Source organism: Podarcis erhardii (assembly GCF_964252035.2).
Source record: "Podarcis erhardii genome assembly, chromosome: 2".
Classification (NCBI taxonomy): Eukaryota; Metazoa; Chordata; class Lepidosauria; order Squamata; family Lacertidae; genus Podarcis; species Podarcis erhardii.
The window spans coordinates 49,217,434-49,234,650 of NC_138498.1; the positions used below are offsets into that span (position 1 = coordinate 49,217,434).

Below are 17,217 nucleotides of genomic sequence, written 5' to 3' on the forward strand. Positions count from 1 at the left end.
CAAAGCAGTCATTGAGTGCTTAACCTTTTTATTAAAGGTATATTGTCTGAGCTTATAAACACAAGTGACACTAAATTACAGTATTTTAGGAAATGCAATGAATGTACAGACTTAAAAGTATCATATATATTCTGGAAGTACCAGTAGTATCAATATATTATCTTTTCCCTCCCACCCCCACACCCTTTTTTCCATTTCCAAAACAGCAGTGTACTGCAAATTGAAGTTCAAAATATGTCTCTTCACAAGCCAGAAGCTGCTCTGTTGGCGGGGGCTGCCTCAACTGCTTTCACACAGGCAACAGGCAGGCCACCTCTTCCTCCCAGGAGCAAGAGGCAGCTGAGGCACAGGTGAGCGCCTTCTTTAAACTGTTCCGCTGAGGGGTGCAGCTGCCTGCACCTCTGTGGAGCAGTTTAACAAGGCCCCCACCTCACACAAGTGGCTTCCCCATGCCAGCTGTTAGGCTGAAGACCCTCCGCAAAGGCCTCCTGCAATTTTCTGGAGCCCATAAAAGGTGCAGGTCAAGTTCCTCACCCCCACCCACTTCTGGGGTGCAGCTCAGAGGTGCTGGAACACACAGTTCCACTGAAAAAAAGAAGCCCCTTTTCTTATTGTTTTCTTCACTGTAAAAAGTACAAATGTCTGTAACCAATAAATACAGCATAGCTTCCTATATGATCATTATATTCCTAATAGTTTAGAATGCTAAAAACAGAAAAAGACATCACAGGTGCGGAGTTCTCTTTACTCAGATAGCACAGCTAAAGTATTACACATTTGTTCTCACATTTTTAGTTTATAAAGCATCTGGGGGGAAATAAAATCTCACATTTACACATTATTAGAACATCAAGATGTTCATTTTTCAATAACTTATTTTGATAGGTAATATTGAACAATTTAATTTTCTCAGTAGAATTTTTTAATAAAAAAGCAGTAACATTATAAAATGCATAAAAATGTCTTAACAGTTCTAGAATGCTTCAATTACGATAATGAAGTCTGGTAAACTTCAGCTTTGGGCACCACACATTTGATTTAACTTCCAAAAGCACCATGTCATCTTTGGCTTGCTCTCAGTATGATGAAGTTTTAAAGGACTCTCTAATCCTTACCAGTTCTGCAGCACACATGTGACCAAAAGCCCTGTTGTACCATTCAGTTGTGCGGCCCCTGCCAATAAATGAAACAGCCTGTTAAAAAAAACTAAAGTCTTAAACGATTTCTCTTCCCGACTATTGGGCCAGGTTGAGCTAACTGCTTTCCAGCAAAGTGCTTTCCAACAAGGCTTTCCACCCCATGTCTCCCCCAAAACCTCTCTGGGGAACCCACAGAACAGTGCACAGGGGGAGGAGAGTACAGATTGTTCCATCTGGCAAGCAGAAATGCTATAGTGCAACACTTAAATCCACCCTTCATTTTAGGCATTCCTCCTCCACCACTAATGCTATAAAACTACAGTCATACCTCGGGTTGAAGTAGCTTCAGGTTAAGTATTTTTGGGTTGCGCTTTGTGAAGACCTGGAAGTAACGGAGCACACTACTTCCAGGTTTCGCCGCTTGCGCTCAAAATGACGTCACATGCATGCGTGGAAGCGGCGAATCACGACCCGCACAGTCGCGGGCTCTACTGAGGTTGCAAACTGGGCTCCGGAACGGATCCCATTTGCATCCAGAGGTACCACTGTATTGACTGCATGTTTACAACACACACAAAGCACTGCTTCTGAAATTGTTCAATCTTTATGCAGATTTATGAGGAGGTTGCCTGAAATTACTTTTCTAAATCACATGTGGCCATGAAAGAAGCACTTAATCATTATTAACTAAAAAGACTGCAATCAAAGCTTCTACCACATTTCTGTACATCTGAACAAACAGCTGTAGCAGTGGGCAAAACAATTTGTGCAGTGACGTATAACAAGCGGCCAGCCAATTCAGAAACAGAATGCCAGTTTTTCATACTCTAATCTTATTCCTCTAGCAAGCCCTTGACCTTCATTGCATTTGGAACCTCATTTATTATGTCAAGCCACTCTAAAGAAAAATAAAAGAAATCTAGATACCTGGTATCTGTTCGACAGACATGTGTGACTTTGGATTTCTGAGTGCCGACTACTTCTATAAGATACTGACAAAGTAGGACCTGACCCAAGATCCCCGTCATGGTAACACCTTCACAGTCTATTGAGGTAGCTGCTAATATGCATGTGCTGCTTTGAGGATCAGTCCGCCAAGTCCTGGAAACAAAAGGTCAAATCAATAATCTCATTGGCTATCAATATGCCATTATGCTTATGAACCATACTATCAACTGTAACAGCTCATTTACATCAACTTCCAGGCTCTGCACATGATCAAGGTGCTCAGCTGTATGTATAAAAATAATATTCAACTAAGGTTAAGTCAAGTCATTACCTCTGCTGCAGCTCATCTCATAATTAACAGCAGTTGGCATAGACAGGAATATTGTAGATTCCTTACCTTAGAACCACATATTCTCGTGGAGGAAGTGGAGACATGCTCTCCGTTGCATAGTGGTAAATGTCTGTTTCATCATCTACGATTTCTAGGACTCTTGTTTGTTGAAGGCTTGGGTTCCATAGGTGCTGTTCCATCAGTATCCGATATAGAACCACTTTAGGGGCAGCATCAATTTCAGCTGACGCTTTCCATACCCGGACCAAGTAGTTATCATCCACCTTAGAAGACAGTTAATCCATTAGGAAATGATTTGAGTCTGCCCAAAGCAGCCTGGGATCCAATGGCTGTAGAACCCCTGGAATTGGAGTCAACATGGTCCCTCAATCCATTAAGTCATGGTTTCCCAAATTTGGGTCTGCTTCCTTTGGGGACATCACCTCTGACCTCTGGTCTTGCTAGCTATGGATGCCATATCACAGCACCTAAAGTGACTATCCACATATTCAAAAGAATAATAAAATTTTCCAGTTTGGGAAACAGTACTCTGGTGGCATTTCAGTACTTTTGTGCTCCATGCCATACCTTTTCTAATTAATGTGTGACCTATTTCTCAGAGGGAGGTTATTTGCAAATGGGACAAGATACTGTTAACTGGTTATTTTCACAGAATACACATGTATTAATGTCATTTTAAAACTCATTTACTCTGAGCCTCATTAGCGTTCTCATGCCAAAATTACCTTTTTATATGCAGAATCCACTCCTTCTAAGGTGGAGCAAGTAACCCAGTTCTTGAATTTTTCTTTGGCATCTCGGAGCAAGTCCTGCATGGAGCGCTCCAGGGAGAGCACTGTGCTGCAGTGCTTTGCTAAGGAGGTTTGGTGTGGATCTACTTCACTGGAGATAGTTTGATCATGTAAATTTTCATAACTGTGATCCAAACAGTAGTCAGGAATCTGCAGAAGAATACTAGAAATTAGTTGCTAGGAAGCATAGGTCATAAGAAATGGCTGTCCCAATATATTCCACTGTATTTATTACACTTGTATCCCAGGCTTCCTGTAATGGAGCTCAAGAACAGTATACACACAATTGTCACACAGTCACCCATCAAGGCGCAAGCAGAGTGGGAATGTGGTTTTTTTGATGCTGAATGCTACAGTATAGCGCTTCTACAGTTATGTATGAATCAAACACATAACTTAAGACAAAAAGGGAGGAAAGGTTTTTTGAGTACTCGGTGTGTGGGAACCACACATACATATAAAACACTTATTTGAAGGAACCTAAGCTGCCGTTCTCCAAAAAACTGAGGCTGAACAAATAGTATACCAACCTTTGCACTCTTTGGGGCTTTGCTCCTAGCTCTTAACAAAGTCACTGCCAGCTCCCTGTGCCAAAGCAGAAAAAGTTTGTGCTAACAAGTGTTTAGCCTGAACTATTGAGTCTAATTTTGGCCCAGCAGACTGCACAAATAGTCAGTGGCCTCTCCCTCCCATCCTCTTTTCTTTGCAGTTTCCTCCCCACCCTCCCCTTCTTGCTTTTCAGTTGTTGTTTTTTTATCCCTTTCCCACACACTTCATGCCACTAAACAAGGTCAAAGACAAGGGAGGAAGCAAGAATGACTGGAACATCTCAATTGATTAAAAGCCACTCTCCCGCCTCATGCACGAAAGCCCTGTTCACCAGGCCTTTCCAACAAGTAATTTCAATGCCAGAGTGGAAGGGCATCTTGGCACTAGTTCATATCTGCTCAAGTGCTGCCAAGAGGAGTGGACAGAAGGCCCAAATGCCACACATTCTTCACCCTTCCCAGCTCTGGCCTCACGCTAAGCAGGTCAAACTCCCACACACAAGATGCAAACAACGTAATGCAGGAAGAAGAGATTCCAGTGGGCCTACAAGTCAGGACTAAATGGGCATAACCAAGGTCATGTTGTGCTCAAACAAGAGACTGGAAAACTCACACTTCTCCCTCATAATTAACACTTTTTTAGATCAACGTAGAAAGTGGTATTCTGTTGGTTTCATGCTTAACATGGGTGCTGCCCCCCAAAAAGGACAGGCTGAGTCATGTCCACCCCATAAGACATTTCTGAGCCCATATTTAGCATAAGCCAAGAAGAAACCAAGGGTGGCGGAAAGTAGCAAATCAAAGAATCAAAATAGCCAGGCACTTGCTTTCAACTGTGCTTAGAAATTTATGACGTACTAAATTAAACATCTCTACTATTAACCTATTCTGGCTCTGAACTCTCATACAATGAATCAAAGACCATGTAAAGGAGGAGGAAGGTGATGGTGGCAGTACAAATGACAAGATTAAGAGTCTGATGAAGAACAGGATGAAAGTATTGAACATGAAGATGAAGAGGAGCAAGAGGATTCTGGAAATGAAACTAGTGTGGTACCAGTGTTTCTAGCCATCAAGAAATTCAATGAGTCACTGGATGAGATTTGGGAGGAAAAGTTGGAAAGCATCAAACCCCAGGAAGGTGAGCTGATCCTACTCTGTAACGTACAAAAGACAAGTGCTCCTGGAGCCTGGAACAGTTATCTGTTCAGCTCCAAGTGATGGCCTAGAATTGAACCGTTGTAGTGACACTGCCTTACGTCCTCAATAATCTTGCCAATATAGTTGTAAACTGCTTAGAGGTTTATTAATTTTAATACAGTGGTACCTCGGGTTACATACGCTTCAGGTTACAGACTCCGCTAACCCAGAAATATTACCTTGGGTTAAGAACTTTGCTTCAGGATGAGAACAGAAATCGTGCTCCGGCGGCACGGCAGCAGCAGAAGGCCCCATTAGCTAAAGTGGTGCTTCAGGTTAAGAACAGTTTCAGGTTAAGAACCGACCTCTGGAATGAATTAAGTACTTAACCCGAGGTACCACTGTACTGAGCAGTATATAAATTGAATGAATAAATAGTAATAGGAGGACTGCTATCTTGAAGGCTTATTTATACAGCCAACAAAACTGGATGTTGTGCATGTTCATTCCCCGTTTTTCCTGCCACCACAAGTTACTAGCGTACAGATGTGGAATCTCCAACTGTTGTTGAAATCTAACTCTCTTCAGGTTAAACCAACATGGCTTACGGTCAGGGCACATAGAGTCCTGCATCATCTGGAGGGCAATGGGTTCCTCAACCCAAAGCCCAACTCTACCCTGGGTGGCATTTACACATATCCAAATCACCACTAGCAGAGATGCATGAAGCTCAGGGTTCAGCTTTTTGGACTATAGTGATTTGATATATATATAGCATTAATTATATGCTTCATAGTCCTATAAATAAACCTTTATATTGAGCTAGCTCAAAATAAAAATGCAAACTGTTTCCTTGCTATCAAGGAACTAAGAGAAAGTAAATTTTGCTTGTTTAGAGAAGTATACTAATGAATACCAATTAAGAGTTGGTCCAACACCTGCTTTTCAATGAAAAGGGCTGCTGTTCTGATTTCAAACCAACAAAGTATCCACTACACAAGTTTCTAAGCAGCATGAGGGATGGAGGATGCCAATGAAGTTAAGCAGTGATTCTTCCTGAAGAAAGCAACTTACCTGAAAGAGTCTGTTGCACTCCATTATCATATGGGCCAGGCCTTGAGTTGCAGCCAGGTTCTCACTCAGGTCTCTCTGGTCAGGTTTTCCTGTACTGTGCTTCCTCTGGCTGGACCTAAGGAGAAGAATACAAAGGGCTGCTTATTCAAATCACACAATGTAGCTGGTAAGGGCACTATCACTTCAGACTGCAGGTGAAAGGGAGGGATAGAAATGTAAAATAACTACTCCTGGTTCTGTGGCATGCTTTGTTGTCAATCTAAACAGTGAAAGCCCTCTAGTATAAGGTAATCTTCTCCAACATTCTAAAAATTTAACAGATAATAGGTTGGGCAGGCCCCCTGAAGGCTGCATCTCGAAAGAGTTTGCAGATAATGCTAAACCATGGTTTATTAAACAATGTTAGTATGTTTAACCCTGCCCAGCAACTTATATGCAGTCCAATAAACCATGAACTGAAGCCATGGTTTGCTGTTGGCTTACAAACTTTGGTTTGTTTTAAGTATGGCTTGGTGTCATATATGAACCCAGTATACTTTCTTAACCATAGTTTGTTTAACAACTCCACACCAAAAGCTCACCAAACTACAAATGCATGGAGGCAAGAGCAATGGAAAATAAAACAAAACATACTTTAGAGGACAGAGTTCAACTAACTAGTCCTGCTATCAGAAGCCCACACAAAGGTTCCCCCTCTCCTCCTCCTCTCAAGACTGGCTTGGGGTGGGTCCTTAAAATACCCCCAGAAGAGTATGCGAGAAGAAGAGAGGGAGGATCATCCTATCCAGCAAGCTGAACAGCTTGTGCTGATGAAATTATTGCCAAAGCACAACACTGAATTTCTTCCAAGGAAGAAAACAATGGTACATGTTTTATTAAACAATGGCTTGGCAAGTTCTTAACCTGAAGCACTATTTCTGGGTTAGCGGAGTCTGTAACCTGAAGCGTACGTAACCTGAGATACCACTGTATTTCTTTTGAAATGCATGAGCTACAGTTTACTCTCTGTTCTGTGCTTATTACTCATGTTGGAAATGTTAATAAAATATATTTTAAAAATAGACTTTTAAATTGTAATGAGTCCTATTAAGTGAGTATGCTTTAACCAATCCTGATCAGGTACATTTCATTCAAAGTCGCACACAAAGCTCTCATTGATTTGCCTATTATCATTAGACGTGTTTAATTAAAGGCTGGCCCAGAAAGTCTAAGGGAAAGCCAGTCACATTATTTAAGAGCTCCAAATGCTTTGCCAAAGAGCATTAATTCATATTTAAGCTTATTTGTGGCATCATGCCAAGATTAGGATTGCCAAGAGCCTGGCATTCATCTCTAATAGCTTTATCTTGGAAAATTCTTTGTCAATGGTTTTTAAAAAGAGGTTGTTAGATAAAGATGCTTGACTTTAATCCTTGAAGCCAAAGCTGTTAGATTAGGTCCTTTTGAAGTCCCAACACTGAAAGTAAAATATTAGCAAATTTATTATCCAAATTTCCCGTTCAAAGCAACCTTGCTGTTAAAACAATGAGGTGGGGTGGGGAGAGGGAGAAAAGACAAGCACTCCCTCTTTTCTTAAGATAGCTGCTCCTGCTGTAGTACAGAGCTCAAAGGAAAGTCTGATGGTAGAGGCCTCCTCCTCTAAAAGTTCTAAACTTCCAAAATATAAGTTTCTTCACCTGGAATTAAGAATTTAGCATTTTATTTTGCAATCAATTCTTCTGACACATTCTTGGCTGTGATTATGTGTTCACTCTCTTATGACTGACAATGCTGTCATCATCTCAGTTCTGGATTCCTCTCTCTCTCTCTCTGGGGAATGCTGAGCATCACAGGACTTGTTTTATAGCCTGATACGCATCTGGGATGCGTACTCTTCTTAAAAGCACATTCTTCACATGCTTTACCTCTCTTCACCTCTCTCAAAGATTGAGCTATCATCCTAAAACATGCAGATACTTTTTCAAGCTTCCCACCCCCACTCATGAAATAGAATTCGCAACCTTAATGGCATTAACCTGCCACAGACATTCAACTCACACAATCTAAAGAATGCTTCTTGCTCAAGTACAGTTTTTCCTATTAGTTAGTACAGTGGTACCTCTGGATGCGAACGGGATCTGTTCCAGAGCCCTGTTCACATCCTGAGCAGAATGCAACCCACACCTGCGCGTCGCGACTTGCTGCTTCTGCGCATGCACGTGACATCATTTTGAGTGTCTGCGCATGCGCGAGCAGCAAAACCCAGATGTAACCCGTTCCATTACTTCCAGGTCACCGCGGGACACAACCTGAAAAGATTTAACCCGAAGTGACTTTAACCCAAGGTATGACTGTATATGCATTTCATCATTAACAGGCCTCTGGTACAGTGATGGTACTGATGCAACTTTCTGTACCCACAGTACTATTTTTCTACGATTTTAAACCTGACTCCCAGTCAACTTTCTAAATGACTGGGGATTGCTGCATGTGGAGATGGGCAAGCTCCCCAAATGCAGAGATAACGTCTACATCTCACTGTAGCAGAGATGAAAAAGTCACACGTTAGGTATATATGGGGATCAGTAAACTAAGATTCATTCACTTCTTGAAAGCCTCTTTGAGATGTATGTCTCTGCTAAACCACCCTGGTCTTTTCAGGCTGATCCAAAGCTACCCCCATATATTTTTTTTAAAAAATGTCTGCCATCTTTTTCTGGTTGCCTCTACAGAAATGTTACGTTGGAAGTATAGCCCAGAGGGATGCAGTCCAATATCCCATTTTGTGCTGTTACTTCACCATGGGGTTGCTTCCCCCACTACTCTGGTCACAAATCTCTTGTGGGAGCAGCCAGTTATGTTGCTACTTTCCACCCCTGCGCTACCTCTTTTAAAAGGTGGGAGCATACTGGCCCAGGAAGTAATTGGCCCAGGACCACTGTGTTATTCCGTTATCAAGCCATGTATGGCATGAGGTTAAACTGAAGCGCTGCTATACTTATGAGGTAATATAATAACAGCATCTTAGGAAAGTACATACATTCAGAGAAGGACAGCATAGTGCTTATTGCTGGTTAACTTGATGAGTAGAATAAAGCTAAAAGGTCCTCCAGAGTAAGAATGTCTGGAATAGCCATAAGCAAAACCCCACCCACTCACCCCTCTGCAAGAAACTAACGTTTAAATGGAGCAGGTCAACATACACTAACTATTGTCAGGAAATGATTTTTTTCTCAGAGAAAAAGCTTTCAAACTACTGGGGTGGGGGGGACCTGTGGTCCTCCAAATGTTGAGGCAACTGAAGTTCCCATCATTCCTGGCCATTAAGCAGGCTGTCTGGGGCTGATGGAAGTTGAATTCCACCAACACCTTGAGGACCACAGGTTTCCCATTCTTGATCTACTTATTTTTGTTCCCTAACAATCAGCACTACTATGATTTTTAAATATTAACAGGCTAATATAAAATCCTTTAGCTATCCTTAGACAGCTACTCACCAAATATCCAAACAGTACAGGGGGTATTTTCTCTATCTACTGCCCATTCTGGCAGTGCTAACTCTTTTTTTTTAATCGCACCATGATTAAAAAGGACAGCCATATTCAATTAACAGCCATTAACAGTTGTTAACATCTGAAATAAGGTGCATTCCAACCCTCACAGACCTATGATTTGTACCTGAACTCAGCTAAAGCAGCACAAATTGGCTAAAAGAAACCTACACTTGAAAGAAATGACCACCGTAAGCAAGTAAAAAGGCAATACTGTGCTTATGCCATATAAAAAGGTGACTTGACTTGAAGCACCTTTACATTTGTACAATGTATTTTCCTTCACTGCTCATCAGCAAGCAAGTATTGTTCATGCAAAAATACCTATATGATGAGGAACTCTCTCTCCTCAGGGTATTAAGGTGAAACAAGGATGGTGCTAGACAAACAGCAATGTTGGTTGGAGTCATCTGGTTTTCCTCCACAAAAGCCACTACATCTCTGAGAAAGAACAGCAGTGTTTTCAAAGCTTCTCGGTTTTCATCTGGAAGCAGAAGAACAGCAGCTTGGACAGCACAAAACTGCTGATCTTTTGGCAGATCTAGAGAGGAGAAAAAGATGGAAGCCAAGATCAGGAACTAGGGTATCTTCTTACAAAAAGAGTTGACATTTATTATTTGAGTACAATGTAGTTTCCATTTTAATACAGTAGGGTAGAAACTTAAACACACATACCAAACGGGCTTTTTCTGAACAGCTCCATGTTTGTGGAGTGCTCTCTCCAGGGAGGTTTGGCTAATGCCTACATTACACATCTTTAGGCATTAGGCACAAACATTCCTCTATAACCAGGCTTTGAGCGGACATCTGGTGCCCTTTAAATGTGTTGCAGTAGAGGGGATTATTGGGTTGTCTTTGTTTGTATTTTTATTATGTATTCTGTTTTTTTATATTGCAATTTTATGTTGTGAATTGCCCTGAGATCTACATGTACATGGTGGTATACAAAGAAGAAGAAGAAGAAGAAGAAGAAGAAGAAGAAGAAGACTCACTTTAGAGACTAGTTTTAAGAAAGAAAAATATATTCCTACATCATTTGTCCCTTGACCTCTGACTTAAGAAACTGAATTAATTGATAATCAGAACTAGGTAGCATCAGGCACACTTAAACTAACAAAGCAAAATTACATTCCACTTATAAAATCAATGTCTAAAATGGCCAACCAGAATTAAAACAACAGCAGGTACGTACATTGGTAGATATGGAGGAAGGATTCGCAGAGCTTGCTGGTGAATATAGGTTCCGGAAGGTCTCGGAAATACTGCTTCACCATATCTGCCACATCAAATGCTGACTGCCCCTCATAAGTTACATTGTTTGGATCATTTTCATTCATTTCCCTTAAGGAAAGGATCCTGGATTTCACACCAGATTTTCTGAAAAGGCCAACCTATGAAAAAGAACAAAAAAAAAAAAGAGTAAACATTCAATCTGCAGAATAATTTCCTTTGACTCCGGCTGTGGCATGGAACTCTTAATGTGGTTACATATCCACAAGCTTTCTAGGCACTTTTGATTGTACTGTGTTCAAAGGCACTTTGATATATGCACAATAAAAGAAACGGGGGGGGGGGGAGAGAGATTATTTCGTTTGAAAATGTAAAAAGAATGTTGATAATGCATCTTTAATCTCTCCTTGTTACATGTATAGACCCTTTCATCTGCAGTATTGTACACACTATATTGTCACTCACCAGGTTGGAGGTGATGTAAAGTGCTAAAGAGAGTCGTGTTTATGGTGTCTGGACTATGATGGCAGTCACCTACAAGCAAGTTGTTGCTTGATAATGCAGGCTCTGAGTAATGAAAATGTCTGCCTCAGCAGTCCCAGTGTTACTCTGCCCCAACCCCTCGCCTTGTATCCCTTTTTTTGTTTTTGTTTCCAGCACATAAGCATTTCAGACCATTAGAACAGTAAACTCAGGGGTCCCCCAACCCCACCAAAATAAGGAATTTGCAGCTATACCAAGCCAAACACATCGAATGTTATTGGCATATGTGTGTACGTACACAAAATCAGAATAAGAGGCTCTAATAAATAGAGGGTTGAGAGCCGGCCAGGGCTATGAAAAATTATGAGCAAAGCTTCATAAATTCAGCATAAGAAATTGTTGCAAGTATATGGAGATAATGAGTGTTTTGTGAGTAAAATAAAGCTTTACCCCATTTAAAGAAAACTGCTTAAGTTTTGAAGGGGTGGAAGAACCATCACGAGGGGAAATATTATAAGACATTTGCTCATATTAGTAACAGAAAGGCTTTTTCCTATTTAATACAGTATAAGCTTTCGTACTGATACCTGATCAAGAAAATGGTCCCTTAAGTAGTCCATGGCTTGGAGTATGCTCTTTGGAATAGGATGACTTGTTCTCTGCACATTTAACAGCAGCGGTACTCCAAATACATTTTTGTCCTTATAGTCTGGTGCTTTTGTTTTTCTGATGAACTTTGGAACAGTCCTGAAAATACAGAATTCATTTGTTTATGCAGATTTATGCTCTGAGCTGGGTATGCATATCAGGCAGTTGGGGTAGATATACTGAATTCATTTATAGAATACAAAAAGTATCAGGAGGACACAATTAACAATTCTAACCCTTATTAGTTTGAAAGGAAAGCAGTATTTACCAAAGCAATGGAAAAAGAAACATACCATTAGAGCTGCTGCATCTGCCAATGCTAGCCATGTAGCATTCCAATAGAAGTTTTACTTTAGTATTTGTTATGCCAAACAAGATGTTATGCCAAGGGGACGCGGGTGGCGCTGTGGGTAAAACCTCAGTGCCTAGGACTTGCCGATCGCATGGTCGGCGGTTCGAATCCCCGCGGCGGGGTGAGCTCCCATCTTTCGGTCCCAGCTCCTGCCCACCTAGCAGTTCGAAAGCACGTCAGAGAGCAAGTAGATAAATAGGTACTGCTTTATAGCGGGAAGGTAAATGGCGTTTCCGTGTGCTGCGCTGGTGCTGGCTCGCCAGAGCAGCTTCGTCACGCTGGCCACGTGACCCGGAAGTGTCTCAGGACAGCGCTGGCCCCCGGCCTCTTAAATGAGATGGGCGCACAACCCTAGAGTTGGACACGACTGGCCCATACGGGCAGAGGTACCTTTACCTTTACCTTTTATGCCAAACAAGATACTGTTCAAATATGAAATACCAGTTTCTTTAAGCTGAAGTACAGCTACATACTGCATAGCTATCCGCACTCCAGTTTCCTGCTCTTTATCTCCTGCTGCCCTTCTTCTATTGCAATCCCCAGCCAATTTATTCCCCCAAATTTTGCAAACCCCAATATACTTGTTTGTAAGCAAAAACATCAGCATACACATACTGAAAATTCAGTAGAGAGTTCTACCTGGTTAGCCAGAGAAACAGGGACACTATGATGAGAGAATTACATACAGGCAACATCCTACAGATGCCTTGAGGACCAGAATGCATTTTGTAAAATTTATGCCACTGAGTTTTGATTGCTAATGCAATCAGAGGTTATCAGAAGGAGACAGAGAAGCATTTGGGCACACCTCCATCATACCTGCATACAGTTCTGAGACCAGCTGAGACCATCAGAAGGAGAAGATGTATGTTTAGAACTAGCTCCATGACCTGATGAATTACTGCCCATTACACAAGACAGAAAGTCAAGACAAGTCTAATCATTACCTGAAAGGAAGTGCTGCTAAAAGTCTAAAATATTTCTGCAATTACAGCAGAAGTTTCACAGACTTGAGGAACTGAACCATCTAGAGCATGAAATGAAGTGGGCAGGCGGAGGAGGTATACAGCTTGAGAACAGCTCTGGTTGGTGGATAGGTTCAGCAGTAAGGGTTACAGATGGGATAAGTAAAAGGGAAATCATTGGGGTCCTGTATTAGAAGCATTGCAAGTGGACTGGTACTGTAAATCAATTGAAAGCACCATGTTCCTGCTTATGCATATGGAGCTGATTGTCTTTTGTAAGTTTCCTTTGGAGGGATTTGCTCTGAAAATCAGCATATAGGGACAGGCTCAATTTCCAATTCAAGACTAAGGTTTTTCTTTCACTTCAGAAACACTTCCACTTCATTCTAACTTACCAGTTCCATCCTTGCTTGCTGGAAGGAGAGTATTTGTCCATTAAAGTAGTCAATTTTAACAAAGCAAGCTTCTGCAATCGATTTAGGTGGGCAGCTGACTGGCAGTCAATTTGCTGAGAAAGACTTTCCAAATTTGTGCCTTCCTCAGTAGACCATTGTCTCCTCACATGTCTAAAGAGAAAAAAACCACATTTGTTTCAGTGCTCTTCAGTATTACTATTGTCTCTCTAAAGCTGCACACCCACAGAAAATCACTATGAATTTCAAAATACCTTGTGAAAGGTAGAACACTGTACTTTAGAGACCAAGTTCTGCGGCGTTCAAGCATCAAAACCTCAAGTTATTCAGCCAGATTATCTTCACTATTAAATCATTACTTCACCTTAAGTTTATGCTACACTGCTTTAAGCTCAATTTATTAACCCCTTACAATGACAACCCCAGTCAAATTTCATTTTTAATTCTTTGCCACTTCAACCAGTATATAGCTGACCTGAGAGAATGTGCCAATGTCCGTCTCATCCTCGATTCTGTTACATATGCCAGTTCTGTGAGGCCACGTTCATTGCAGTTCCCTTCACTGTCAGTAACTGACAATTCTGGCAATTTCCCTTCTGAATGCTTTTCAGTCTCAAGACGGATCTCTTTAGGGGATGATGGGCACGGAGAGATGGAGTGGTTGGAAGGACTGGCAGAGTCGGAGTCCCCATCATCAGAGAATTTCTCTGTCCACTGACTGACCAACTTCCTGAGTCCATTGACATGCTCCATAACACTGTCTAGCTCTGTAAAAACATCATCATCACCAACCTCTGGTGTATCCATTTTGTTTAGATGATTGCCTGGCACATTGTCATATATGCTCAGTCTGTTATCCATCAATGAAAGGGAGCCAGGTGGCGTTTCAGGCTCCTGAGAACCCATTTGAACCCTGTTCCTCCTACACCCATGAAAACTCCCAGTTCTCCAGTTCACAGAAGTGTTGTCCATTGGAGACAAGAGGCTGTACGTAAGGGCTTTGGGGAAAGTCCCAGGTTTATGGCCTTGTGGTACTTGAAATACTTTGTTCTTGTGCAAATGTATCTCGTTATGCTCCGAAAGATAATTCCACAAGGAAAACTTGCTGGAATCAAATTCTTCTCCATACATTCCTTCTCTTTTACTGTGTCTCCTCATTTTGATAATGGGGCTCGGCGTGCTCACAGTGCTGCTGTTTTCAGACTGGCTGCTACTGCTGCAGGTCTGTGAGGAATAAGACTGCTGCATCGGCTGACTCTCAGATACGTCAGAAATACTTACGCAATTGAAATTTTTCAGCTTTTCTTCATTTAGTCCCTCTATAAGAATAGGCTCGCTAATAATGGGCTTGGCCTTTGAATGTGCTTCTCTCTTCAAACTGCTGCTTCGCAGGCGCAGCTTCTCCATTCTCTTTAAGAAACTCCTTCCCTTTCTGTGCAATGGCTTATCCAAGAGCTTGTCCTCACTAATTATGTTCAAGGTTTCACTAGGTGAAGAAGAGCAACTGAAGGTAGAGTCAGGAGATGCCAATATATTTGAGGAGCATGTCGAAGAACTCCTGCTCATCTCAACCTCCTCAAACGTCTTTGGAAAGCTGATTAAATCACTATCCCCGCTACTAGAACTGTGAACTGAAGACTCGTCATTTCGCTCCCCTTGATCAGAAAAGGCTATATCCCCGCTGCCAGAGCATTTAAGTCTGAGACCGTCAAAGGCTGGTGTACCAGAACCTTCCGAGCATTCTAACCGAGACCATCTCCGACTACATTTCTCATAAGTCCATTTGGTGCTTATTGCACAAGGTTCATCCTCTTCAGATTCATCACTCTTAAGACAAGAAAAGAGGTTAAAAAAAGATGAGACGTGTGATCAAAATTTTGATTTAATATTCATTCTTACATTTTACTACAATGCATTATGGTTCAGTCCCTGCTTGCTATTGCCAGCTCTCCCACACGCCAAGAAAGCCACTCCAAAAATGCAGAGAACTCTGACTCCAGACACATATTCCATGGATAAAAGAAGTGTGACACCTACCCTACATATGGGAATACTATGCCTAGACTCATGGATCTCATCTTTGAATCCAAGATACTTAAGCAAGTCCAATTGATTTCAGTAGGAGATACTTATGACTGGTGGATTTTAGGCCTGCGATATTTTTTTTTAAAAAAATGATATTTTATTAAATTTTCACAATAAAAAGATTATAAACAATAAATAGAAAAAATACAAAAAAGATACAAAACCACAAAAATACAAAAATACAAACACTTAACATAAAAAAGAGGGGGGGGGGGAGGAAAAAAGAAAGGACTCCTTTCAAATTTATATCCTTCGTAGCCTTATTTTCTTGACTTCCGCCCGCCCTCCTTTCTTGTATTCCACTTCAAATTTAATTTAGCAAATTCATTTATATTAATTTTATCCTTTGAAAATTCCTTCAAATATTATATTAGGCCTGCGATATTTTACATGTGTGTGAGAATGCTTTTCAAAGCATTCAGTGCTTTTAAGTATTCAACCTAGTATTTTCAGCTTAAAGCTTGCCTTGAAAATGCAAAGGATTGCAGCCAAGACATCATGTAATGTAAAAGGATGCTTTGGTCAATCAGCTGCACTTATGCTCAACATTTTAGTGCTGCAATGGTTCAATCTAAAGTGATTTTTAAACTACTTGAGAACTATTTCTGCTTAATGCTAGCTTAGGTGAGTTGTTTTGCTTTTTTTTTTATTACTTTGCATCTGCTTCTAGTTATCTTACTAAAACTCTAAAATCAAATTGGGCAATTCAGAGCTCAGCTTCAGGGTTGGGTTCTCACATTATTCCATTGGCATGGCTTCCCGGTGAGAACTGGGAATGGTTCAAACATATTTGTAACTAAGGAAGAACTTCAGCACAACAAAACTCACAAACAGTTCCCAACAAAACAAATTCCTTCCAGTAGCACCTTAAAGACCAACTAAGTCAGTTCTTGGTATGAGCTTTCGTGTGCATGCACACTTCTTCAGATACACTGAAACAGAAGTTTCCAGACCCTTCTATATAGTGAGAAGGTGGGGAGGGGTATTACTCAGAAGGGTGGTGGGAATGGGTGATTGGCAGATAGCTGTGATGAGCCTGTTGACGACTCTTAACGACTGCAATAGGTCTTACAGGAAAAAGCAAGGGGTGAAAAGGTGAAAAATGGCTTTGTCATGTATAATGAGATAAGAATCCAAGGTCTTTGTTCAGACCAGGTTTCTCCATGGTTTTAAGTTTGGTGATAAGTTGTAATTCAGCAGCTTCTCTTTCCAGTCTAAACAGTTCCCAGTCATAAATAACTGGTGCTTGCTGATTATTAAACAGAAATTGTAAAAAAATTAAATCTCTCTGTGGTTTATAGTCTTCTGTGTCAACACCTTTGAATTTATATTGAGGAGTTTCTTTTATAAAAACAATTGCATAATTTGGAAACGTACCCTCTTTCTTTGCCGACTTATTTCCACCTTCATTGCTGTGCACTTGTTCAGTGTATTCAAACGCCTGGAGGGGGGGGGGCGACACATTAAGACGTTTAACCTGAGGTTACTTATAATCTTGTACTAAATGGTTCTTGTACTA

General features: G+C 41.1%; 1 protein-coding gene across 4 annotated transcripts in view; it reads right to left on the reverse strand.

Annotated features, from left to right (window-relative positions):
* Positions 1 to 11: 11 nt before the first annotated feature.
* The window catches only part of LOC309332748 (rho GTPase-activating protein 7-like), a 99,692-nt gene continuing 82,486 nt past the window's right edge, over positions 12 to 17,217 (reverse strand). For all 4 annotated transcript variants that reach the window (XM_081845924.1, XM_081845923.1, XM_081845925.1 and 1 more), the window contains exons 4-14: positions 17,076 to 17,139; positions 14,089 to 15,440; positions 13,596 to 13,766; positions 11,823 to 11,982; positions 10,715 to 10,913; positions 9,847 to 10,063; positions 5,993 to 6,107; positions 3,165 to 3,380; positions 2,485 to 2,702; positions 2,067 to 2,240; positions 12 to 1,173 (exon numbers count right to left, since the gene is read on the reverse strand). In XM_081845924.1, the coding sequence (XP_081702050.1) occupies positions 1,077 to 1,173; positions 2,067 to 2,240; positions 2,485 to 2,702; positions 3,165 to 3,380; positions 5,993 to 6,107; positions 9,847 to 10,063; positions 10,715 to 10,913; positions 11,823 to 11,982; positions 13,596 to 13,766; positions 14,089 to 15,440; positions 17,076 to 17,139 (2,983 nt within the window). In that variant the 3' untranslated portion in view covers positions 12 to 1,076. The remainder of the gene's footprint in view (positions 1,174 to 2,066; positions 2,241 to 2,484; positions 2,703 to 3,164; positions 3,381 to 5,992; positions 6,108 to 9,846; positions 10,064 to 10,714; positions 10,914 to 11,822; positions 11,983 to 13,595; positions 13,767 to 14,088; positions 15,441 to 17,075; positions 17,140 to 17,217) is intronic.